Source organism: Hypomesus transpacificus, chromosome 1 (genome assembly GCF_021917145.1).
Source record: "Hypomesus transpacificus isolate Combined female chromosome 1, fHypTra1, whole genome shotgun sequence".
NCBI lineage: Eukaryota > Metazoa > Chordata > Actinopteri > Osmeriformes > Osmeridae > Hypomesus > Hypomesus transpacificus.
Genome location: NC_061060.1, coordinates 2852461 through 2877819, shown reverse-complemented (window position 1 = coordinate 2877819; position 25359 = coordinate 2852461). Strand labels below are relative to the sequence as shown.

The following is a 25359-nucleotide window of genomic DNA, read 5'->3' as shown; positions in this document are numbered from 1 at the left end:
TGGGGGGGGATAGTGGAGGAAGAAGGGGGGAATGGGAGGGGTAACCTCTCAGATACTTAATAATCAAAGAGCAGGCTGGGAAACAACATGGGTCAAGGGTCAAAGGTTGGGCCTTTATTGGCTCACATTTGTTCCTCCTCGTTGTAAAGTCACAGCTCTTAAAATATGAATGTAGCTGCGGAGGGAGAAGGCTTGAAATAAGTACCTTTTGCCAGGCTTGATTTAGTAGCATGGCCTCCTGTTCACCTCCAGGGGAATCTATAAAGTTGTTAAGGCAGTTGTAAATAACAGGCTAACAGCTCTGCTGGCTTCTCAGACCTGGTCCCCACACCTCCACTCACCCTCTGGACTCCTGCAGGAACCATACCTGGCCACACCCTGAACACTGCCCTCCCGCCCAGCTCATTGGAAGGAAACATACCTGGCCACACCCTGAACACTGCCCTCCCGCCCAGCTCATTGGAAGGAACCATACCTGGCCACACCCTGAACACTGCCCTCCCACCCAGCTCATTGGAGGGAAACATACCTGGCCACACCCTGAACACTGCCCTCCCGCCCAGCTCATTGGAAGGAAACATACCTGGCCACACCCTGAACACTGCCCTCCCGCCCAGCTCATTGGAAGGAAACATACCTGGCCACACCCTGAACACTGCCCTCCCACCCAGCTCATTGGAAGGAAACATACCTGGCCACACCCTGAACACTGCCCTCCCGCCCAGCTCATTGGAAGGAACCATACCTGGCCACACCCTGAACACTGCCCTCCCGCCCAGCTCATTGGAAGGAAACATACCTGGCCACACCCTGAACACTGCCCTCCCACCCAGCTCATTGGAAGGAACCATTACATTTACATTTGGCTTTGTATGCAGTAGACACTTTAATCCAAAGCAACATGCAAATACAGGTCGACAGAGCCCTCTCCTAGTGTTTGTGTGTGTGTGTGTGTGTGAGTGTTGACGGTGCTAAAGTAATGGTGCTTGTTATTGTGCTGGTTAGAGCAGAGGGCTGTCTGTTTCCTGATTCACTGCGGGGTCCTGTGGCTTTGTGAGGTGTCCTCTCACATGCCTGTCTGGAAGCACCACCTGTTGTTGTCCTCCTCGTCCGTGTTGGGAGCAGCGCCGGGCAGGAAGTCCTGGTTGCCCGGGTGACGCCAGCAATCACACCGGGCGGGCAAACCTGGAGCAGGATGTGACCGTGTCAGGGTGTGGAGGCAGGATCTGGGCCTTCTGTTAACACACGATCTGGCTCTCATTCAGACGTCTCGGGCGATCACCAACCCCACAGCTCCCTCTCTCTCTCGCCCCACAGCTCCCTCTCTCGCCCCACAGCTCTCTCTCGCCCCACAGCTCCCTCTCTCTCTCGCCCCACAGCTCCCTCTCTCGCCCCACAGCTCTCTCTCGCCCCACAGCTCCCTCTCTCTCTCGCCCCACAGCTCTCTCTCTCGCCCCACAGCTCTCTCTCTCTCTCGCCCCACAGCTCTCTCTCTCGCCCCACAGCTCCCTCTCTCTCTCGCCCCACAGCTCCCTCCCTCTCTCGCCCCACAGCTCCCTCTCTCTCTCACCCCACAGCTCCCCCCCTCTCTCGCCCCACAGCTCCCTCTCTCGCCCCACAGCTCCCTCCCTCTCTCGCCCCACAGCTCCCTCTCTCTCTCGCCCCACAGCTCCCTCCCTCTCTCGCCCCACAGCTCCCTCCCTCTCTCGCCCCACAGCTCCCTCTCTCTCTCTCTCTCGCCCCACAGCTCCCTCCCTCTCTCGCCCCACAGCTCCCTCCCTCTCTCGCCCCACAACTCCCTCCCTCTCTCGCCCCACAGCTCCTTCCCTCTCTCGCCCCACAGCTCCCTCTCTCTCCTGTCTTCATTACACTCCCTTTTGTGCTCCCATTTCTTTCTTTCTCTGTCTCCCCCTTCTACCTCTTATTCAGGTGATGGGGGGGGGGGGGGGGCGGTGAAAAGAGTTTGAAGTTTGTTGGAGGCCGTCGGGGTGGTGTCCTCTCCTCCCCACCCCCCCTCACACCCCCCATGCCTGAAAGGGAATACAGTGTTTTCAGCATAAAAGGCTTGGCGCTGTCAACAGAGGGTATCCACCATTCCTGAGGAACACACACTGCCTGGAGCTACAGTTTCTGGGCAGCAGAGAGGGGTGGAGACAGGGGGAGTAGGTAGCAGAGAGGGGTGGAGATGGGGAGGGGGCCAAAGAGGGGTGGGACGAGGGGCAGCAGAGAGAGGTGGAGACAGAGGAGAGGGGGCAGATAGGGGTGGAGACAGGGGGAGGGGGTTGAATGCAGGTGTTTGGATTACCTGGCTGTTTGATAGTGATAGTAACAGTTCACCCTGCGTTGCTGTGGCACCGAGCCAGGACAGCTCTTCTGAGGTGAGGCCGGGGGGGGAGCGGGATGGGCGGAGGTGTTGTGTACACAAAGGCCTGGTAAACCTAGCGCTGGTCCGCTGGGACCAGAACAGGTTTGTCGTCGCTTCAGTTACGACCCTGCGCTGGAGCCAGGCCGGGGACGTGGACCATGTCTCCTCGAAATCTGAGGGAGGGAGGGAGGGAGGGAGGGAGGGAGGGAGGGAGGGAGGGAGGGAGGGAGGGAAAGGGTGAGTGGGGCATTCTCTTTTCTTTCAGGATGTTCAAGTACTGGGTGGCTAATTGCTATTTTGTGAATCACATTTAACTAGTCTTTATTTGCTTCCTTTTTTTCCCCTTAATTAAGCCTGTTGACAGGGTTTCCCCGGTCTAGCTTCCCCTCCGCCCCCCAACACACACAATTACACACACACACAATTACACACACACACAATTACACACACACACACTTCTAAACCACCACTGCTAGTCTGGCATGCTCTCTCTTTCCTCTCCCTCTTCTCTCTCCTTGCTGTCTTTCTCTCTCTCCCTTTCTCTCCTTTCTCCCTGCCCCCCCCCCTCCCCTGGGCTCCTGCTTAGACCCGGTGCAGGAGACAAGATGGAGGGATGTTGAAGACAGAGAAAGAACAGCCTCTGTCATCTCCCACCATCTCTCTGTTTCTCTCTTCCTCTCTCTTCTTCTCTCTCATCTCTCCCTCTTCTACTTACATACACATACACACACACACACACACACACACAGACACACACACATACACCTCCCAGCCAGCAGTCTCACTTTGGGGAGAGGGTAAACAGGATGATGGTTAGATTTCACGGGAGTGGAAACTGATCTCCTCGAGTCAGCCTTGTCACTCAGCAATGTGTGTGTTTATGTTTGCGTGTGTGTGCGCGCAAGTGGATGTGAGTGAGAGAGAGGAGAGCGGGGGAGAGACTATGTGTGCAGGGCTGTGTTTACGTGTGTGTGTGCAGGGCTGTGGTTACGTGTGTGTGTGCAGGGCTGTGGTTACTTGTGTGCAGTTTTTTGTGGAGGGCTGATCCGACTGACCTGGGGATGATGATGATGGTGGTGAAGGTAGTAGAGGGATATCTTCAACAGTTCCTCTCTGGTACATTCAAGTCTTTTTTAAATTTGTCAGGTACACAGAACAACACAAGGTTAGACTGGGCACTGAAATTCTTAAGACAAGACAACGCAAGCACCTGGCATAACACAAGCAAGCATTCATGAATTGTATCAAGGTATCCCAAACTTGTTACACACTGTAATAGCAGATCGATGCTGTGAAGTCTCTCTTGATATATCTGTACATGACGGGAGGTGGGGAGCAGCAGGAGGAGGAGGGGGAGAAAGGGAGGAGGAGGGGGGGGGAGTTGAGAATGAGGGTGAAGAGAGAGACAGGACAGTTCTGCTGTGTTCCCTGGAGAGGTTGTGTTTGGTGCTGAGCGCACGCTACACGTCGCCCCCGCACTGTTACAGGCTGGGTTATAGAAACCAGACGGGTTCACACCCAGCGCTCAGCTAGCAGGAAGAAACTGACAACTGCGGACAGCTCACAGGAAACACCTCTTTATAAAGCAAACATACATGGACTTTATGGCAGTCGTTTTACTGCTATTTTTTATTCGGGGCTCCAATGACGAGACATTTCACCATGGACCTGCATCGTTTCCTCTGCTTTTCCTCACCTTGTTTGGTGGCCCACTTCCACTCAGCCCACTTAGTCTTCTATTTGTGTGTCTAACAGCTTTTTCTTTCCTCTTATCAAAATAGGAATGAGGTACTTTTTGTCAGTGGCCATTTTGGTTGCAGGGCTGTGAGGCAGTAGGAGTTGTTTTGGACAAGGATGGAAGGAGACCTAACTAGTTCAGCAGCTGTGGCCGTGCTGAGACTGTCACCCCCCCCACACACACACACGCTTGTTTCTATCCAAAGCGACATACAAATACTGCACATAGAACTCTGCACTTCTGATCCTTGATCTTCTGTGTACTTTCTAACAGTCACTCTGTGTTTACCACACTGCAGTGTGTACAACTGTTGATCCATACTTTTCTATTTTAGTATCGTATCCTATAGGTTATTAGTGGTGCAAAGCAGAGGACAGGAAGGGTGAGCTGATTGGACAGGAAAAGGTTAACCAGAGCAGTGACCTGATTGGACAGGAAGGCGTTAACTAGAGCAGTGACCTGATTGGACAGGAAGGAGTTAACTAGAGCAGTGACCCTATTGTACTGGAAAGGGTCAACTGGAGAGCTGATTGGACAGGAAGGGGTTAACTAAAGAGCTGATTGGACAGGAAGGGGTTAACTAGAGAGCTGATTGGACAGGAAGGGGTTAACTAGAGAGCTGATTGGACAGGAAGGGGTTAACTAAAGAGCTGATTGGACAGGAAGGGGTTAACCAGAGAGCTGGTTGGACATGGTGGCCTTGCCTGCCGGATGCAAGTTTGACTCAAGGGCAAAATCCAGAATGAAAGCCTCTCAGTCTTGAACCAATGCCAACTATGCTCTCTGTCACTGTCTCCTTTTCTTCCTCCCTCTCTATCGCTCTCCCTCCTTCTCTCTTTCTGGTCTCTCTCTCCTCTCCCCTCCTCTTTCTTTACCTCCTTTCTCCCTTGCTCCCAAACTCGCTACGTGCCTCAAACCTTTCTCCACCCTCTCCTGGCATCAACACCCTCTTACCTGCCCACCCTCCTGTCCTGTGCCTGTCTTCTTGTCTCCTACCCCCCCCCCCCGATCAGACCCCCCCCCGGCCCCCCCTGAGCCCCAGCGAGGCAGCCCCAGTGTGGCAGCCTGCTTCCAGAGTGACTCACCAGGGCCTCTGTAGATTGTAGACTGACAGGTTTAGGAAACCGCATACAGTGGATGCCTCTGGGCAGGACTACATTCATGTCCCCGCAGGCAAGCCTGCCAGGTAACCAGCCAGCTAACAAGATACCCATTTAACCAGCCAACAATCCAGCCAGCCAGTAAACCACCCAGCCAGTTGAATAGCCAATTTGCTAACCAGCAAGCTAGGAGTTTGTAGCTGGAGTGTAAAGGTTGGAGTTTGGAGCTGGACTGTAGAGGTTGGAGTTTGGAGCTGGAGTGTAGAGGTTGGAGTTTGGAGCTGGAGTGTCCGTCCCTTAGTAAACACAGCAACGCTCAGGATGAGGTTCCCTGCATTCCTGGCTGGTTAGAGAGCGGAGGGAGCCTTCAGGGACAGGAAACCATCTGTCAGTAGAGGATGATCATGTCTCGAGAAAGATGTCTGGAATGACGGTTGTTGTTATCCACCGTAAAAAACCTGCAGCTCCAGCTTTCTGTTGTGATCAGCTTGGCTGGTTGTTGAAGGCGCAGCCTCAGTTGACTTGACTGCGGTCTGTGTGGCGTGCTGCTGCCCTGGTCCCAACAGCAGGCTACTGAGTCGAGGTGCAACTATCTGGAAATCAGAGAGATAACGCGAGTGTTTTTTGTTGTTGTTGTTCTAGCAGTTTCTATTGAGCCATTAATCCTAGTATGAGACGAAGAACTCGATATGGCCACCAGAATTGTTCCATCATAGTTATATGACGGTTGTTTAAGTGTGAATCCTGTTTCTCCCCTCCCAGTGGAACCTACTGAAAGATCTAGCCAGCGGCCGTTGGTGCTTCCTGGACATGTTACTGTCCTCCTGCGCTCAGGTGGAACGCTGCTTGAGTCACAGGAAGATGTCAACGCCCGCTTCACATGCAAGCCAAGTATTTGTCTTTTGGGATTCCCCCTCCCTCCAACCCCCCCTCCCTCCCTCCCTCCATCCACCCCCCGTGCTCCTCTTCCCCCTTCACTTTACCCCCTCCTTCTTCTTCTATTCCCCCTTTCCTCAATCGCCCCCCACTCCCCCGGATCCTTGAAAACAGGACGTGTATCTTGTTAAGTGATGGATGGGCCCCTGCTCTTGCTGAGAGAAAGAAAGAAAAAACAGCTCTTTCTCTGCCTCCGGGGCAGTCAGACGAGTTGAGCAGTCTGGGAGCTGAGACTGTCGTCTGTGAGACTGGAGGCTGGACGAGTGCACACACGGACGAGTGAAACAGCAGCTTTGCATAGAGGATCCAGCTTTTTGCATGCAAGGAAGGTTCCCATAATGGGGTGTTACATATTGTATCTAAAGTCAGTGTTCAGTGTCTTCCCCTCAGTATTGTTTTTCTGAAACTATGTAGGCTGTGTGTGCATGTGTGTTCACGTGTGTGTGTGTCTGCAGGCGAGGGTGTGTGTGCAGGCGTGTATGTGTGCACGTGTGTGTGTGTGCAGGCGTGTGAGTGTGTGCGTGCGTAATCGAGGTCGGCAGGTTTGCGTGCGGCCGCCACATTCTTCCAGGGAGAACCGCAGAGGAAGTGTCCCTGGCACGTCCACAGCGGAGCGGAGCTGGCTGGGCCTGCGGTGACAAACAACCCTCTCTCCCCTCCCCCCCTCCCTCCCTCTCTCCCCTCCCTCCCCCCCTCCCTCCCTCCCTCCCTCCCTCTCTCCCCTCCCTCCCCCCCTCCCTCTCTCCCTCCCCCCCTCCCTCCCTCCCTCCCCCCCTCGTGAGAAGAGCCATGCCAGAGAAGGGTCAACTCCAGTATTTTAGTCCCAGACGTGTCATCGAGTGTACGATCCGGCTGCCAGCATCTTTAGGATTTTCCTTCGCAGCCCTGGGGTCCGAAGATCCCAGCGTTTGATGTTGCACTTCAGACATGGCGCCGTTTTGCAGCTTGGTGCTGTGTGATACGGCCGTTGACTTGTTAGTGTTGCACTGTAGTTGAGGTACGACTGCTGCTGTTTGCCTGGGAAACCTGTTCCTTGACTCCCAAAACACTGTTGCTGTCCGACCTTTACCCTTCCCGATCCTTGATTTTCTGCTGTATTTTCTTCGTTATTTCTCCGTCACTTTGGATAAAAGCGTCTGCTCGACGAATACAATTAAGGAATTGATACTGATAAAGATCTCATTCATAAAGATCCTCTTTAAAGATCCTCCCCCAGGTGAACTCGGTCGCTTTGTTGTTTCTGGGTCCTGTTGGCTCCTCACCTGGCCCCTCCCTGGCAGAGCCCGCGCTGGAGGAATCACAGGGAAGAAAAGAAAGTGTTCCCTTTGTTAGTGAGCGCTGTGTTGTGGTTACCCAAGGAAAGACACAGTACCTGTGTTTGCTGATGTTTTCCCCTTCTCAAACGTTCCACATTGCAAAGCGCAGACAGATAAAAAATATATAAAATTATGTATATATATATACACGCATAAGGGAAGGAAGTTTCTGGGCTTGAAAGGCCTCGGTCTGTCCACAGGCTTTTGGGAGGGATGTGACAGGGACGTAAACACAGTTCAAAGGCGTTTTATCTGCTCTAACTACCCTTCAGAGATCATCATACAGGACGGACAGCGCTGTCGTCTGTCTCTGTCACATCAGAGACGCAGGCGTCTGGTGCACCAGCGAGGGGGGTCAAAGGTCACCGAGATATGGCATGTAGAGTAGCTGGAATGGCTGACAGGAAGCAGTGTGTGCAGTACACTTCCTGTCACACCAGTCTGTGTGAGGCATCATTCAGACTCTGCTCTGATGAAAGCTCAGCTGTGCTTCTGTGTCTACGGTCATGTTCCACAGCTACGTTCCGGTTCTGAGGGTACGGTCATGTTCCACAGCCACGTTCTGGTTCTGAGGGTAGGGTCATGTTCTACAGCTACGTTCTGGTTCTGCGTCTAGAGTCATGTTCCACAGCTACGTTCCGGTTCTGAGGGTACGGTCATGTTCCACAGCTACGTTATGGTTCTGAGGGTAGGTTCGGCTAGGTTCAGGCACTGAGTCTACTAGGTTCTGACCTCTGACCTCTGTCTCCCAGGCTCTGATGCGACCCGGCCGTCTGGACAGGATTGTGTACGTGCCCCTCCCTGACGCCGCCACGCGCCGGGAGATCTTCTCTCTGCAGTTCCGCACCATGCCCGTGGGCCCGGATGTGAGCCTGGACCAGCTGGTGACCCGGACGGACAAGTACTCAGGAGCCGAGGTGAGGTCACACGGAGCGGCCTGTGTTTACCAGACGCATCGCCTTTAACCGTTACAGGAAACCAGGCATTGTGGTTGGGATGTTGTTTGCCTGCCGTGTAGGCTCTATTGTGTCTGGGCTGCAGCAAGGCGCTGCCTCACAGTGGACCTGAAACCAGAGCACAAACACCACTCCGTCCTGTGTGAGTCACCTTGCCCTGACAGGAACGCCACCCTTGTGAATCTGCTCCAGCGAGCCCACATCTCTATTCAGGAAAAAGCAGTTGGATTTGGCTTTGGAAGGACCTTTTGAATTGAACAAGGGAAGAAAAAAAACCCAGTTATTGTCCACCGGACTGTTATATTTAAATGGGCTTCTGCACATGCCCAGACACAGCCCAGACACAGCCCAGACACAGCCCAGACACAGCCCAGACACAGCCCAGACACAGCCCAGACACAGCCCAGACACAGCCCAGACACAGCCCTGACATGCAATCCCACAGTAGAGCTGCAGCACATCCATTTCAACAGCTTTAGTCTGGACTGAAAGGGAATCGTGTCCCATCACAAACCACATCCCTTCTTCAATGTCATCACACACAAGCTTTAGCATACGTACACGCACGCTAGCTCATATACACACATGCACAAAGCACGTACAGATGCACGTGCACACACAAAGCACAGTCATGCATAAACAATCGCGCACACACACACATTGTTGAGCTACAGATTTACCTCTGGGGGAACTGATCAAAAACATGCATGTCCACATGCCCTTATTAGGAGATGAATCAACGCACAAACACATAGGAGTAATATCCTTCAAATATACACCCCTCTCCCACCCAGTCCAACTGCCACCCAGTCAATCTTACCCCTTTCATGTACAACCTGCCCCCCCCCCCCCCCCCCCCCCCCCCCATCTAGAAGCAGCTTCGCTATGGAAACACCTGTATTTAAATCCTTTTCAAACTATCATGTAAGTGTCTAACAGGGTTGACGTTGCATACACATAAATAAGTTGCTCTTAAACTCATTTAACATCCTGAAATGACACAATACCTTTTTCTGAAAGTTTAACATAGAATAGAAAAACAAATGTAACTTTTCAAAATGTAAAAGGTCCTTTCTTGGTGGAATGACCCTGAAGGGAGGTATGCACAGGAAGCCGAAGTAGGGATATCAGGTGTTCCTCATCTGGGTGTTGAAACACTACTGACACCCTGGAGTAGCATGCTTTCACTGTCTCTGGTTAACCGGTAGCAGGGCTGGGGGTGAGAGGGTGGAGAGGGGTCTTGTTGTGCGGGCTGAAGGTGGTGTATGGATTCCTTGTTTCCAGGGAGTAAGCTTGATAAGGAACCTCGTAAATCACCAATCGATGCTCTTATTGGAATTGGAGACCACTCACCAGAGTCCAATTGCATTTTCTCTGTCTCTCTCACACACTCTGTCTCTCTGTCTCTCACTTAGTCTGTCTCTCTCTCTCTTCCCATCTCCATATCCAGTCACCTGAAGGGCCCCAGGATGAACTGCATGTCTGTAAACACAGTTGGCAGGACTCCAGTCTGTCTGTCCCTGAGTACCTGCTCTTACCTTCCCTGTCGGGGTGGGCAGAGGTGGTCTATCTGGACAGACAGACAGACAGACAGACACATGGGCATGCAGGCAGACAGGCACACAGACACAGAAAGACAGGCAGGCAACGGAGAGAAAGGTAGTCAGACAGGAAGGCAGGGAGACAAGCGGGGGTCGGAGGTCGGGGGCTCAGGTGACGCCTCAGTCACGGCGGTCTGTCTACCTGAAGCACTGACTTTAATTACATTCCTGGGAACTGAGACTGCTGGGGAGGTGTAGTCGCTTGTTGAAATCACCTCTTCCTCCCCCCACCCCCCTCCTCACAGGATACCTGCTCAGAGTGACATCTGGTTTCCACCCCCCCCCCCGCCCCCCCACCCACACACACCTTAACTGCTACTGCCCCCCGCCCCCTCCCCATCCATCTCCTCTCCACAGAAGCAACATTTGATGCCGTAATTGCCTTGTGTTGTCACCAACATGGGAAGGCGCTCATCTACTCTTCTTACCTTGGGATCAAGCCCTGACAGGAACCTTGAGGTTTATGACTCTGCTCAGAGAGGCCTACAGTACCTCTCCCTGCAGCCACAGTTCCGATCTGAGGCCCTGCCAGCTAGCGTTAGCTTCGCTACATGAGGTGTTTTCTAAGTTGAGTTCAAGCTAGCCTGCGTTTGAAGATTTAACGCTAGCCTGCGTAGCTTCAGTAGCGGAGATGTTACGTTAAGTAGCGTTCAGTCTAGCGTTAGCTTCCATATAGGAGGTGTTGTTTTAAGTAGTGTTCAAGCTAGCGTTAGCTACTGTACTGGAGAGGTTATCTGAGTAATGCCAGCCTACGTTTGAAGCCTAGCTGTAACCTGCGTTAACTTCAGTTCAGAAGATGTTACCTAATGCCGAATTCCCACTTCACGATTTTAAGCCCGATTTTCACTCGCCGACAGTTTGTGGAGATCGCCGACAAAAGCCCGGAGCTCGCTCCCGTGAGCGACAATCGCAATGTGTGAACTATTAAAAACGCTGTTTTGTCACAGATGTCAGCGAAATGGACCAGTCTGCGATTCCAACTCGCCCTCATGCCATTTGCATTCGTAGCCTATACAGGACTCCTAAGTAGCGTTCAAACTAGCGATTCAGTGCAGGTCCTACTTTGCATATTAATCGCATTGAAGGTATTCGATTCTGTAAATTTTGCATTTGGCTGCAACGGTTCTTACGTCAAAAGGTGAGAAAAGTTCAGTCCTTACGTTTCAAAAGACTGTCCACAGCAGCTTCACGACGCAGTGGCGTCAGAATGTGACCCAAAATTGGAGTGGAGGGAATGTGTATGGGTGTTTTGTCTGACAGTGGGTGTTTGTGTTGAATTGACCTCGGTCCTGAGAACAGTTGCAGCTTGTGTAGTCTTACTGTGACCGGGCATTAGTTGTGACTGGCCTTCAACCTTCAGTGTAGGCATAATATGACTGTGTGCTGTCTCGCTCACAATGTCTTGTGTTTGTGTTTAGTCTTGCTGTACTTAGGATGACGCGTACATAGCCAAGGACTATTCCTAGCCTAAACCACATCCAATATGAAACTAAATATAACATGTTCCCGCAGAGAACGCTGTTATCCAAAGCAACCCGTAGAGAGGGAACCTGAAGCCTCTTGTTCTGCAGTCAGAGGCTCTTCCACTGAGTGGGAACTGTCCCCAAAACATAAAGATGGAGAGAAACTCACGTCCACACACATTTACACGTGCATACATACAACCCACATGTACACACAACCTACACGCAGACAACACACACTCATACCCCCCCGACACACACACACACGTGAAGGGCAAACAGACAGGGGCCAGATCAGAGCAGCGCTGTGTCGGCTCCACTCCCCCCCCACAGCAGTGTACGCTTGTTTACTAAACATGCCATCCCTCCTTCCCAGAGCCGGAGAGAATGTGCCGCTTTCATTCCGCTGATTAACGGGCAAGGACAAATATGCCCTTAAAAGCCAGGCCCTGTTTCCCCCCCAACACAGCACTGCAGGGCTCATGCCTTCATGCAGGTGCTATCTTACCCCAAATGCCTCCCTCTTCTCAGCCTCCTCCTCCCCTCTCCCCAGCTTCCTCCTCCCCTCTCCTCAGCCTCCTCCTCCCCTCTCCCCAGCCTCCTCCTCCCCTCTCCCCAGCCTCCCTCTCCCCTCTCCCCAGCCTCCCTCTCCCCTCTCCCCAGCCTCTCTCTATCCTCTCCCCAGCTTCTTTCCCCAGCCTCTCTCTATCCTCTCCCCAGCCTCTGTCCCCAGCCTGAGATGTTGCTGCAACATGCCTCCTGGGTGAGAGGTGACTTTGCACTGTTAGTGGTTACACTGCAGACCATTCCTTGTCTCTGGACATACTGTTATTATCAACTACATATGCACTTCTGATCATTGATCTTCTGCTGTACTTTCTAAATGCATTACTTGCATGTTGCTTTTGATAAAAGCGTCTGCTAAAATGAATAAACTGTAGTATGTAATGGAGGAGGTTCTGGGTAGGTAGATACCTCCATGCACCGAAAAAAACCGAGCTTCAAAGGGAAGTGTAGTTTCTGTCCAAAGATGGTTCCTGCCGGCTTCTTCAACCTGCCTTTGCCCCACACTGCAGAGAACCAGCAAGCAACAACCAAGTAAATCAACCGTGTTTTCTATGGAATCTGAATTCCTCCGGCAGATTCCCTGCCAAGAACCTCCACCTTCACTCCTCAGACTCTCTTTTTATGGTTGTGTGCCATGTTTCCATTCTGCACCCCCCCCGTCACCCCCCTTTAACCAGCCGCCCCCTCTTGCCTTGTAATCTTAAAGAGGTTTCACATGGGACTGTGGTCTGGCCTTGTTGTACTTGGCAGCATCCTGTCACTGTAGACACTTCCTCTTTGCCTTTTTTTTTCAAGGATGAAACGTTTTTATTTCTGTCCGGGGCCCTGGCCCCATGCCGTTTGATTTGTATATTATTTAATTTCCTCTCTGAAAATTGGATGCAGTGTGGCTCTCTCCTGGAGGGTGGGGGGGGGGGGGGGGGGGGGGGGGGGGGGGGGCGGGGCAGGAGGATGCAGTCAATATTTTGGCGTTAGCTTAAGAGCCGTGCTACGAGCCAATATCATCACTAAAGCTGGAACACAGCCTGATTATAAGAGGCCGCAGGCATAGAGAGAGTGTGTTTGTTGTCAGTGTGTGTGTGTTTGTTGTCAGTCTGTGTGTTTATGTGGTGTGTTTGCATGTATACCTGTGCATGTTGGTCTAAGTGTGTGTGTTAGTAAGAGTATGTTTGAGTATACAAATGTGAGAGTTTGTGCAGTGTGTGTTTGTGAATGCGCAGGCTTGCGCATTTGTGCAACATGCTGCAATGAAAAAGTATATCGGTGTGTGTTTGAGAGATAGCACACACTCGCGTCTGGCTTCATGTGTGCCAGAGAGCAGGCCTGGGTTAGGGTCAGGGTCATGGCTGATGTAGTAGCTTAGCCAGGGCAGATGTAGCCTAGCCAGGCTACTGTTGTAGCCTACCCAGGCTACTGTTGTAGCCTAGCCAGGCTGGTGTAGCCGGCTAATGAACCTGCCTCCAGCTCTGGGGAAAACACTGATGTCATCCCCTGTTAAACAACCTCTCTGCCAAGATCTTCTGTGCTGCACCAGGGGCCACTGTGGAGGACAGGCCTTCCTGGTCCCTCCGTTTCCCTAATGACTCTGCCTGCCCCTTCCAATGAAAGAACCAACAAAGAACTGACCTCAATGTGACTAGCGACCTGCAGGAACGTATCATTATGGTGTTCCACTGACTGCACCCTACCCTCGCTTCTTAACGTCGGGGAAATATGATGACAGACGCTCAGTGGCCTGCACAATCATTTCTTCAAATTGTGCGTGCATGCGTGTGTGCTTCTGTGCGTGTGTGTGTGTGTGTGTGTGTCAGAGCTCATTGGTCCGGGGTTGGGCAGTGCAGATAAAAGCAGCGAGGAGTGAGTGGAAACAAGCGTGTGGTCGGAGCAGGAGGAGACGGCAGCGTCCTCTCCTGCGTCCTGCCTGAATCACTGCGGTCCAAACTGCTCCCGGAACAGCTCACTGTGGTCGTTTGACTGGCAGAAGGATTGTGTAGGATCCCTCCATAGCTGGACTTGGGTGTAGCTTGTCTGCTAAATCAAAACATCATTATTACTCGAGTTGAGCTCTATGATGGGTCTATCGAAAAAGTGTGCAAGTTATTCACGTTGCATGAGATGCCGCGAAACTATTTTTGAGGTGCGAAAAACGACCACTATGTGTTCTGCAAGGTTTCAAGTTACCTTGGTAACCTTGTGGTAATTTGTCACTCAAACACTTATACTTTATTTTCTTTTGCGTTTAATGAATTAGACGTGTTTAAATCCGTCCCTTGCCACATGGTGAAATACCTCCCAATTTCGGCGCGCCATTTTCGTTCCCACTTCACGACGGCTGCCGCCCGCCAGGTCCCCACACAAGCCACATCACCCGCCCGGCCCTCCAGCCCCTCCGTATATTTAAGTGATTGCTGACATAATTTATGAAGGGAATGAAAAATAAGGTCTGCATTGCAATAAAACCTCGATCCATAACTTAGGCGGCCTGCCACAAGCTTGGCCCCCTTGGTTTCTGTGCGTCTGCAGTTTCCTGCGAGGGGCCCGCTTCAGGGGGGGCTGTTCGTTGGCTCCAGGCTGCACATGCCTCCACGTTTACAAACAAACGGGCTGTTTTGCTCGGCCTGTTTACCGTGTGCTATTCCAGAAAGCCACAAAGGCAAACATGCACCGAAAACACTGGAGGGTTCTCACCTCACTGCCCTCATAAAGAAGGAGATATGAATGAGGCTGTGTGTGTGATGTGTGTGGTGTGTGTGTGTGTGGTGTGTGTGCATGCGTGTGTGTGTGTGAGACTGGGTGGGGGGTAGAGGAGTAAACAACGAAATCATTTGCAGTTGAGTCATAGGATTGAGGCCCATGTCCCTGCTGTCCAGGGAAAAAGTTAACAAAATCCACAATGATTGTATTTGTTTGCATACATGATACATGGAAACATAATTAAATGCATATTTAATAATCTGAGTGACGCAAAAACCTCAGAAACATCAGCCAGAGTTTGTGTTTTCTGTCTGAATCATGTTGTTCAGTTGGTCGAACACAAAGCTGAATATGATGTCCTGACATCTGTGCAACACCTGCCATGGCTACGTAGCTCGCTCGCCCGCCCGCACACCTCACCCTCCCCGTTCTCTTCTTCAGCTCGTCCCTTCAGGATCAAACCACAGATTGACATGAAAGACACAGTTGTCCTCATTGTTTTTACTCTGCTCAGCCCTCGGGTCAGAGGAATTACGTTGCCATCCTTGCCGGAACTGGAAAGGCCTGCCTAAGTGGGATATCAGTTTTCTCTCCTCTGGTTGACTGTGAAAAAACTTACAGGGCAGAGAGGAAGACTCGAGACAGCGAGAGAAGGAGGGAGAGGGAGGAAACCAGAGAGAGTACGAAGCTAACTTGCAAACCTTTGAAAGATTATACCAATACATATATTAATACAATACTCCCAAATATTACCAACTTCGTCATTCAAAACCTCTGCATGTCTCACATGCTCACAAACTCTGACCGACTAGACTTGTCTCAGGTCGGCCATTTTGTCGGTAGCCTCCGTCGCGCGATGAGCTCAACAGGAACTGACCTCCCACTTCTCTCCTCTGCTTGACGGTTTCTGCTAGTCAGCCAAACACTGTACATTACATTACACTAACCACATAGCAGTACCTATAGTCAGAAGGTTGTGTGTCGAGGCAAGCTAATTGCAGGGTTAGGGTTGGTCTGTGCTATGCCTGTCTGAGAGCGGGGGAGTTCACCAAGGGAATGTGTGAGCTCACCATCCATGTGACTCCCTTCAACCAGTCTGAAATACATTCAGAGCATTTGCAGCCGTTGCAGGTAACAGTATTTTGCTGTGATGAGAGGCGCTAGTTCTCATTTGGCCCCCGACCCTCCAGAACCCAGGTGTGTGTGTGCGTGTGTGCGCGTATGTGTGTGTGTGTGTGTGTGTATAGGTCTGGTTCTGGAGGATCAGGGTTTGTTGGTCAGGAGTACTAGGGAGTGATATTGCAGTTGAGCTTGGGCACTACTTGAATTATGCCAAGAATGTAAACTCAGCAAATGACTCGACCAGAGTGTAGACATGGCAATGCAGTCCAGGAAATTATTAATTCAAATTCGTCCTTTTTTTTTTTTTTTGATGAGGTCAAACTCACAATCTTTATCGTCACGTTTAACGTATCCAAAGTGTTGGATAATCTCAAATGTTAACCATGAAAACAACAAATATAAAACTTCAATAACATTTGACAGTTCACTGTGTCATGGTAACCGTGTTCCTTTTTGAACTGGGCATACTCACGACCACACAGTAAGAACCCTCTCAGGCTTGGCACGCTGCCTTGTGTCCAGCGTGTCTGACCGCCTCGTTGTGTGTTTCCTGTCCCAGATAACAGCAGTGTGCAGGGAGGCAGCTCTCCAGGCTCTGCAGGAGGACATCACAGCTCAGAGCATCGTGGCCGGACACTTCCACAGAGCTCTGCAGGCCGTCACGCCCAGGGTCCCAGACGCTCTCATCCAGTCGTACGTCAACTACCAGCAGCAGCGAGGCCTGCGTCTCTTCTGATGTCCCTGGGGAAGAAGGCCGACCTGCAGGGAGCGTTCAGGACGGAGCGGAGATGTGTCTCTGTGTTACTGTGGACACCAGCCAAGGAATGGGACTGTTGTGATAGGAAGGAGATTCTTCTCCTTTGTTGCTTTCTAAGGCTACTCTGTCAGTGTTTAGTATATTTAACTTTTGATTATCAATTTAGATATTATAATTTTTTGGACTGATGGGGGGTTTGGAATCTGATCTGCCCATGTTGTGCATTTCGTAGATATGAGGATTTGATAATGTAATAAATAATGTAGTAAATATGTTATTTAATGTGTTTTATTCATCTTTTGTTGTAGTATAGATTAATGACTAAAAATGTATCCGAGATACACTAACTACTGACGCTTTTTTAATTCCACTGTAATTATTTAATGACAATAATTGGACTATAAAAAAGCAGCGCAAAATGGGCTGTAGCCTATTTATCTTTAGAATTAAACGTTTCCTCGCGTGTATAAATATATTGCATTCAACAGAGAATAACAGGCATGGCTAGAATATATTGATTGCGACGTTGAAAAATCTGTTTAATCGTTTTAATTGTTAGATTTCCGATCACACTTCTGACCTTGGAAGAGTTTCTAGGCGGCATGCTTTCACAGGGAGGACTAGCTTTATCATCCATTTCAGTAAACTGCCCTTTTTATGTCGAGGCAAAACATCGCAGAGCAATACGGATGCGGTTTATCAGTTCCTTAACTGTACTCGTTTTTTTTGACGACTCTGTTGGCCCGATGTGACATTGGGGTCATTCATCTATTGATTTTTCCATTTGAAAGGGATAAATTGACTTTGTATTGAACTTCCTTTTCTCATGGATCCGGATGTAGCGCATCCGCGACACCAATCAAACCAGACAGTCAAGAACGGGGGGTGGGGGGGGACTCTTTCCCCTCGCTCGCGGGGTGCCTTTTTCTTAAGGTCGTTCTGAAGTTACATGTGCACAGTGAAATCAGAAAAGCTCCCTGTTGTCTATCCTCTGCCGTCTAACACATTATTTCACTAGTTCATCTGCATACATCTAGATTTTAACATGCATTGCAGCAATACATAGCATCATCGTTTAATCTGAAGACATTTTATGCTAGAACAAAAGGCTACTCTTGAGTTTCATGGAAACGTGGTTTGGCGTAACGGGTCAAACTCGTAGATCTACGTCTGTGTTAGCTCTCAGTCTTATCTGAAGGCTGAGAGATTTTGTGTTTGTTAACCACAGGAGCGGAAATGAGTTTTCCCTCTGGTAGGCTTTTTGTGGAGCGTTCCACCTTAACTACTGCACACATCTCTGTCGCCCGGCCTTCCACATCTGCCCAATGAATTAAGAGCGGATGCGATGTATCCTTTTTCAGTGGACTGAATGGCCAATGGCAGTTGGCTTGTCGAGCAAACACTGAGCCCTACATTCCCATTCATTCAGTGTTAGACAGTGCTGCAGCTTTGGAGAGAGCACAACCGAGACAAGGGTTTGCTTTGAGTGTTAGACAACACGACATAACTCGCGCCTTCGATACGAGAAGGGAGACTCTTGGATATATCAGTATTTGTCAGCATTTCGAATTTGTTTGCACAAAGAAACTGAAGTCATTTTAATCACGATCGCTATTCCGCTACCGGACTAACCTGGGTTTCTTGACTAAAAATCGGCCTCAAGTGCGCAACTCTAACACTGTCTTACATCTAGCCTCTATCGTGGATTTACTGTTTCTGGAACAGATTGATGTAACTGCGCGTTTAAAACATCAACATTTAGCCTAAAAGGATTAACGGAAAGAAGATAAATCCTCACATTTTTTGGAATTAACATTGTGCATTATGAACGTTATCTGCTTTTAAGTTAGTCTGGACAATTTTCTTGGATGGAGTTCTGGTATAATGGTTGATGGATTCGACGTTATGGATGGTTGCATTTAGGTGCGTATTTCCCTCAATGTTTTTAAAACGTCTGCTATAATCATGTCTTTGGTTTCGAAATTATTCACTTGCTTAGAAAAACATTTGCATTTAACTAATATAGCTTGGACAAAAGTAGCCTTAAATACTCCCAGGTTTAAAACTCCCGAGTCTGTACATGTTTTGGCATAATTTGCACGAAATGAACTGGTGACTTTGTGTCGAGATAGGTGGCCTCGTGAATCGCATCTGGTGCTTACATTGATCGCGAGTTGGCAATATCTTTTATGATGTTTGCGTCCGGATCCTACGCTGTCTGCCATACCGGAGGCTAGTCGTCCCTCGGAATAGAACCGGGGGGGGGGTTGATTTGTCAGGGAATACTTTCACGCGCAACTAACAAACACCCCTCCCCCACGGCGGTTGTTTTCATTCACAAGTTTTCCCAGCTAATACGATTCATCCGACCTCAGATCTTACAATTGATATCCTAGCACACTCTGGGGTCCATCACATGGACCTCCGCTTCTTCTTTTTTTTGCGTTCCAAAAAAAAACGAATCGCCCCTATAATTAAAGACATTAACTTAGATTTCAGAAAAATGCATATTCAAGTCCCTTTTGACGCGCAGTAAAAGCTCCCGTTTGATGTCGGCAGGAAACCTAGTTTGTGGCCGACGGACGACCCAAAGTGGCCAAGCTTGGGCTTTCGAAGCAGAGAGTTGCATAGGCCTGTTTATAAACAGGTTGCCTACTATCTTATAAAGCAAGTGGTAGTATGTGCGTGTATATTAAACTGCATTTGTTTTAATTGCGTGATTTCAGCAGTTGCATTTGAGAATTCGTTTGTCCAGTGTGTTTAATTTCTACATGCAGCAGCACGACCTAAATTAATGTTCATATAAAGTCCCTAACATTTTGTATGATTCTGCCTGAGCCAAACAGCTATTCTCGTAGCCTATAAAGTTCTTGGCCTCGGGTTTGAAGTTAACTGTCAGAATATCGTGTTTTTTTTATCATGACCTTAGCTTTTTACCCCATTGTTAAAGCATTTCCTTGAAATCGCTTCTGGTGTCGTAATAGAATACAAATTCTAGTCTCCTTTAGTCCGCCTGGATCGTGTCCTCGTGTCGTCGCCGAGGCGTATTTGAATGTTAACTAGTCATACAAATGTAAATGAGGAGGGGAAGTATTTGTAGGCTACTGAAGTTTGGATGTGTGCGTATTGAGGAAGGTACAAAAAGTCTCGTTAATAGTCAACTTTTCCCGGGTTGCCTCTCTGCAAGGGTTCAAATGTGTCATATTGTGAGGGAAGTTGATGTTTAAGACACGTGAGGATTTTGGGGGGATTCGCTTGAGGATTTAAAAAGAAGTATTATTCGCGTGCTGGAGAATTTAGCAGGTTTTTGCATAGCAAAACACATTTCGTATGGTAACTACACAGCTAACCGATTTGATATTTGTGCATTTAATCCTTTGGCAACTGCTTCTGTCTGAGCATCCAGTCACTTTAGTTAAATGCACTCCTATCATTTCTGTTGGATATAATGAATATATCCACAACGCGTTACCAGTTCATGAGACCAGAGTTACCAGTTTGCTTTCTTTAAGTAACATTTACGATGTCGGTTATAGTGATTAAAAACACATAACCTTTCATTACGAAAGTCATCCCTCGACCTGCTCTAACAGTGCCCTCTCTTCCCCCCTCCCCCCGCAGGTTCTCCGATGCATGCCAAGTCCACGGTGAATGTCGGAAGTGGTGATCCCTCCAGATGGAGCTCCAAAGTCAACATGGCCCTGGCCGTTCATTACTGGTGATCCAGCAGTCTCCCCTGGAGGGTCGGCAGAGGGCTGAGCTGGACCGGGAGCTCCAGCATGCCGCCATCCTCTCCCTGGACCAGATCAAGGCCATCCGCTCCAACAACGAGTACAGCGAGGGTCCGTCCGTGGTCCGGCGGCCCCCCGCCCCCCGCATGGCCCCCCGGCCTGAGAAACAAGAGCGGACTCACGAGGTGATCCTCGTCAACGTCAACAACAACAACTACGACCACCGTCCGTCCGCGCTGCACCATCCCAGTGGGGTGCTACTGGTGTCCGGGGGCCCGTCCTACGGAGGCTCCCGGGCCCCCGGCCTCAGCCGCTCCACCAGCACCGGCAGCGCGGCCAGCTCTGGGAGTAACAGCAGCGCCTCCTCCGAGCAGGGCCTCCTGGCTCGCTCCCCGCCCTCCAGGCCCGGCCTGGCCCTCGCCCAGCACCACCACAGAGCCGAGCGGGCAGTCAGGACTCAGCCCCAGCCCAAGGGCCTCCTCCTCCCCCCCCAGCCGGGCCTACACCCCCTGGAGGCCCCGCTCAAGCCCTCGGGGAAGGGGAAGCAGGACTTGCTGGACGGGGTGGGGACGGACGGCCACCAGTTCATCTGCGAGCGCTGCGGGAAGTGCAAGTGTGGCGACTGCACGGCCCCGCGCACGCTGCCCTCCTGCCTGGCCTGCAGCGGACAGTGCCTGTGCTCCGCGGATAGTGCGCTGGAGCACGGCACCTGCATGTGTCTGGTGAAGGGCATCTTCTACCACTGCTCCAATGACGACCAGGGGGACTCGTGCGCCGACCAGCCCTGCTCGCTGTCGCGCTCGCTCTGCTGCTCGCGTTTCCTCTGCATGGGATTAATGTCGGTACTCTTCCCCTGTCTGCTGTGCTACCCGCCCATCAAGGGCTGCCTGAAGGCCTGCCAAGGCTGCTACGACCGGGTCAACAGGCCTGGGTGCAGATGCAAGAACTCTAACACTGTGTACTGCAAACTGGAGAGTTGGTCGCCTCAGGCCCAGGGAAAACCTTCCTGATCCTGGGGGACTAGTCGTGTGTTCCTGGGGGAGGGGGGGGGGGGGCGGGGGCATGGAGCCCAAACAACCCAACCCACCCACCTCCTCCACCACCACCACCTTCTCTTCCATATGGACCTGATAATGGTTATGCTGATAATAATAGTCACTATCGATGTTTATCAAACATTTGAAGCCCCTGCCTCCCCTGCACCAGTGCAGTCCTGAGAGGAGCTTGGGTAGCGATGAAAACCACTCATTCGTTTTTGTTTCTTTTGCAACAGGATCATGTTTTACAGACCAGTGTTTGCCTTAACTGTTTCTTTGTCTCCTGTTCAGCTACATATTAACACTCATGTACATCTGGCATGTTCCTGTCAGCTAAGCAGGGGATCCCCAGGGCTTTAAGCTACCAGTAAGAACCGCCCCGTACCAGATCTGTGAAGGACTCTCTCTCTAGATGATATGTAGCTGTTACCTTGTACGCATGGCAACCAGGACTGTTGGATCACCTAACCGCTAGCACACAGAGATCCTGGTGGGCTTGGTTTCCTGTGAGTTGTGTTAAGGAAAGCCTGTCCCTGTCATGGTTGTTGTGATGGACTCTTCCGGTTCCTGTTCCAGCTCAACATTCTCAACTCTCTCCTCTGGCTTGTCCTACCTTTTTTTTGGTTTTTGTAAATTGTATGCTCAAATTCATGAGAGGAATTCTGGCTATTTTTTAAAAGAAATGTCTGTTAAAACATTCTTTGTTGTAAAAAAAAATATTTATTATGTGAAGCTCTATTATTTTATGATATTTATTGCAAAAGACAGTCTTAAATTTACTCATGTCTGAATATAACAAAATATCAATACTTACTGAAAAATTAAAGGGTGGCACAAAAGAAAAAATATGTTAACTTTAATGCAGAAAATATATTAATTAATGAAAAAAAGCAACGTCTTGTGTCTTGATTTTCCATGGTTCAGTGTTTACAGGTTCTGTCTCGGAACACGACTCTGTTCTCAGGTAGAACAAACTCAGGCTGACGATTTGAATTCAAGACAACAGTGCATGAGCTAGACCTGCTGAACCAAAATGTTCTTTCATTTAGTTGTGGGTGTGTAATTCACGATTTTAGAACGTCAACTTTGTGAGGTCGGCTGAAACCGCTTGCAGCCAAAACATGAATTCATGAATGTTCAAGCTAATTTCCTTGGCTTTAAGATTGCTCATTCAGGATGTGCCAAACTCCCAAATGGCTTCCATCTTGTTGACCCCCCCCCCCCCTCCCCCCAATGTGTGTCTGAGAATGTGGAGCCATCGTTGCAGCTACCCGGGGCCACCTGTTCAAAGATAGTAAACCCACTATCAATGCTGGGCTTTTATGGCATGGCTCTAGCACTACAGGCAACTACAGCCAGCCATGGGGCCCCTCCCCCGCCCGACCTCCTTTTGTCAGTGAATTTATCACCCAGGACGTCCCCTGACCCCTGACCCCTGGGGATGAGATCACCACTCTGGAAGGTGATTGGCCGGGGCAGAAAAGCCAGGCAGGGAGGGCAGCCTCAACCAGGAAGTGTACCGGGACATTGCTAAAGCACAGGGGATTAGTTTGTAGGCAGTGGCAGAAACAACTCTGGGTGAGTGATCAACCTGGAGCTGGGACTAGCTTCAGGGCTCTGGTTAGGTACTACAGATTTACTATTCCTTACACTGTGAGCCAGTGTGTTATGCATCTGCTGCTCTGGTTGTTTAAAGTAAACACGGTTAGCTAGTAGTTTAGTTTTAGAAGTTATACCTTGTTTTCGGTGTCAGTTGTTCAGTTTTGTCAGTGTCATTTATACGTAGAACAACTGGATTCTAGTTTCAAATCTAAGTTTGGCGGTTTGTTTGGTAAGGCTCTTGTTTGGCCTGCTCTGAACACTTCAGTAACAAACCACCCTTACCAAATGTGCCCTTGTTTAATGTACTTTCTTTTTTAGTTGGAATGTACCTTTTGTCTCTGTGAATAGTGAGGAGTGGATTAGCGATTTATCAATTTCCTGTTTCTTTTCAGAGCTGCAATCCGAGCCCCATTTTCTCTCCTGGCTGCTGGACAATTACTAACAATAGGAGGCCTCTTTTTCAGGTTTCTCTTCGGATACCTCTTATGGGAGCAGAGCTAACACCACGTCCAGGACTCAGGACAGGAAGACCATGTTTACTTGATATTTTCCTGCCCGATTCGCCCCCCCTCCTCCTCCCGCCTTCCCTAAAAAAAAAACATGTCTCGTTCCCCCGTTTCCAGGTCTTTCCCTAAAGCCTCTGAAAACACTTCCTTTTTTCATAACCTTTTTTTTTTTCCCTCCTTGTTTCATGGATCCTACACCATGAACCAGCAGAGCCAGTGCCTGTCACAGGCCTGTATCTACCCACACCGGGCAGAAGGAAACATAGAAACCCTGCTCAGAGTGATTGCATTAGGTAACGCCATGGCAGGAGAAGTCATGAGTCGGCTCGCCCCCCTCACGCTTGTTTTAGTGTATATTTAGAAAGTGGAACCCGCCCACGCTGAGCTATTTGGAGTGTGAGGCTTGGCGGGTCCTCGCTCCCGGAGTCCCGGCCTACAGACGGAGGTTGCCAGGGCCTCAACACGCATGACTGTCCTGTGAGTCACCGTGGAACCTCCAACACACGTTCTGTTGGGGCTGGCCATAACCAGGACTGTCTTATAGTGTCCTGAACTAGGACTGTCTTATAGTGTCCTGAACCAGGACTGTCTTATAGTGTCCTGAACCAGGACTGTCTTATAGTGTCCTGAACTAGGACTGTCTTATAGTGTCCTGAACCAGGACTGTCTTATAGTGTCCTGAACCAGGACTGTCTTATAGTGTCCTAAACCAGGACTGTCTTATAGTGTCCTGAACCAGGACTGTCTTATAGTGTCCTGAACCAGGACTGTCTTATAGTGTCCTGAACCAGGACTGTCTTATAGTATCCTAAACCAGGACTGTCTCATAGTGTCCTGAACCAGGACTGTCCTTAACCAGGACAGTCTTATAGTGTCCTGAACCAGGACTGTCCTTAACAAGGTCTGTTTTATAGTGTCCTGAACCAGGACTGTCCTGAACCAGGACTGTCTTATAGTATCCTAAACCAGGACTGTCTTAGTGTCCTGAATCAGGACTGTCCTTAACCAGGACTGTCTTGTTTTCTGAACCAGGACTGTCTTTAACCAGGACTGTCTTATAGTGTCCTAAACCAGGACTGACCTTAACCAGGACTTTCTTATAGTGTCCTGAACCAGGACTGTTCTTAATCAGGACTGTCTTATAGTGTCATGAACCAGGACTGTCCTTAAGCAGGACTGGCATAGTCTCCTTATCGAGGACTGTCCTACACTGTCCTTACCCAGGACGGTCCTATAGTGTCCTTAAGCAGGACTGTCTTATGGTGGTTCAGACAGCTGGTGAAGGAACAGCTTCTTCTATAAACAGAGGTACCCCAGACCGGTCATCTCCCTGGCTCAGCTGTCTCCCTCATCTGCTCTCCCTTACTGCTCTCACACTGCAGGAGGAGCTAGCCGTTCAGACCGAAGGGGAGAGTGGATTTCTGGGGTGGATGACGTCCCAACACCCCCTCTTCATCATGAGTTAGGGTATTTAACGTTTTATTTCAGTACTTTTACTTCAAAATCACTCAAATAAACCTCATAAACTTAAACGTATCTGTGATGAAAGAAATGTAGTCTATAACTATCTTCTAGTTTTATTTCTTAGTTTAAACTTTTTACGGTAACATTCAATGCTAATTCCATAGCACCAACCCAGCTTCCCCTCCCAGAGAGAGACCCTCAGTGTGTTTCCCCAGGTGTCAGGGCCTGTTCCAGGTGGACTGGGTTCTCTGGACCATATGCTCCTGGGTCCACGTCCACACCAGGCCGGCGTTAAACCTTCACACATCCCGCCCTCAAGTACCATGTGGCTATGCAGTGTTACGGCCATCTGATAGCACATTCCTCTTCACAGACTCATCCTGTCCCTGCCTTTGTCTGCTGGT

General features: G+C 50.0%; 2 protein-coding genes and 1 long non-coding RNA gene across 4 annotated transcripts in view; 2 read left to right on the top strand and 1 right to left on the bottom strand.

Moving 5' to 3' along the window:
- LOC124477475 (ATPase family protein 2 homolog) overlaps positions 1-16892 on the top strand; it is a 37363-nt gene extending 20471 nt beyond the window's left edge. For both annotated transcript variants that reach the window (XM_047035318.1, XM_047035403.1), the window contains exons 2-3: positions 8208-8372; positions 16418-16892. In XM_047035318.1, coding sequence (XP_046891274.1) covers positions 8208-8372; positions 16418-16594 — 342 coding nt within the window. In that variant the 3' untranslated portion in view covers positions 16595-16892. The remainder of the gene's footprint in view (positions 1-8207; positions 8373-16417) is intronic.
- LOC124477587 lies at positions 2392-6138 on the bottom strand. The gene is made up of 3 exons (XR_006957170.1): positions 5189-6138; positions 3421-3493; positions 2392-2538 (listed from the first exon to the last, which is right to left on the bottom strand). It is a non-coding gene; the product is annotated as an uncharacterized LOC124477587 (long non-coding RNA).
- A 1069-nt stretch (positions 16893-17961) lies between the features above and the next one.
- spry1 (sprouty homolog 1, antagonist of FGF signaling (Drosophila)) lies at positions 17962-22271 on the top strand. The gene is made up of 2 exons (XM_047035202.1): positions 17962-18538; positions 20237-22271. The coding sequence occupies exon 2, from the start codon at positions 20292-20294 to the stop codon at positions 21354-21356; it is 1065 nt and encodes a 354-aa protein (XP_046891158.1). The 5' UTR covers positions 17962-18538; positions 20237-20291; the 3' UTR covers positions 21357-22271.
- The last annotated feature ends 3088 nt before the right edge of the window (positions 22272-25359 follow it).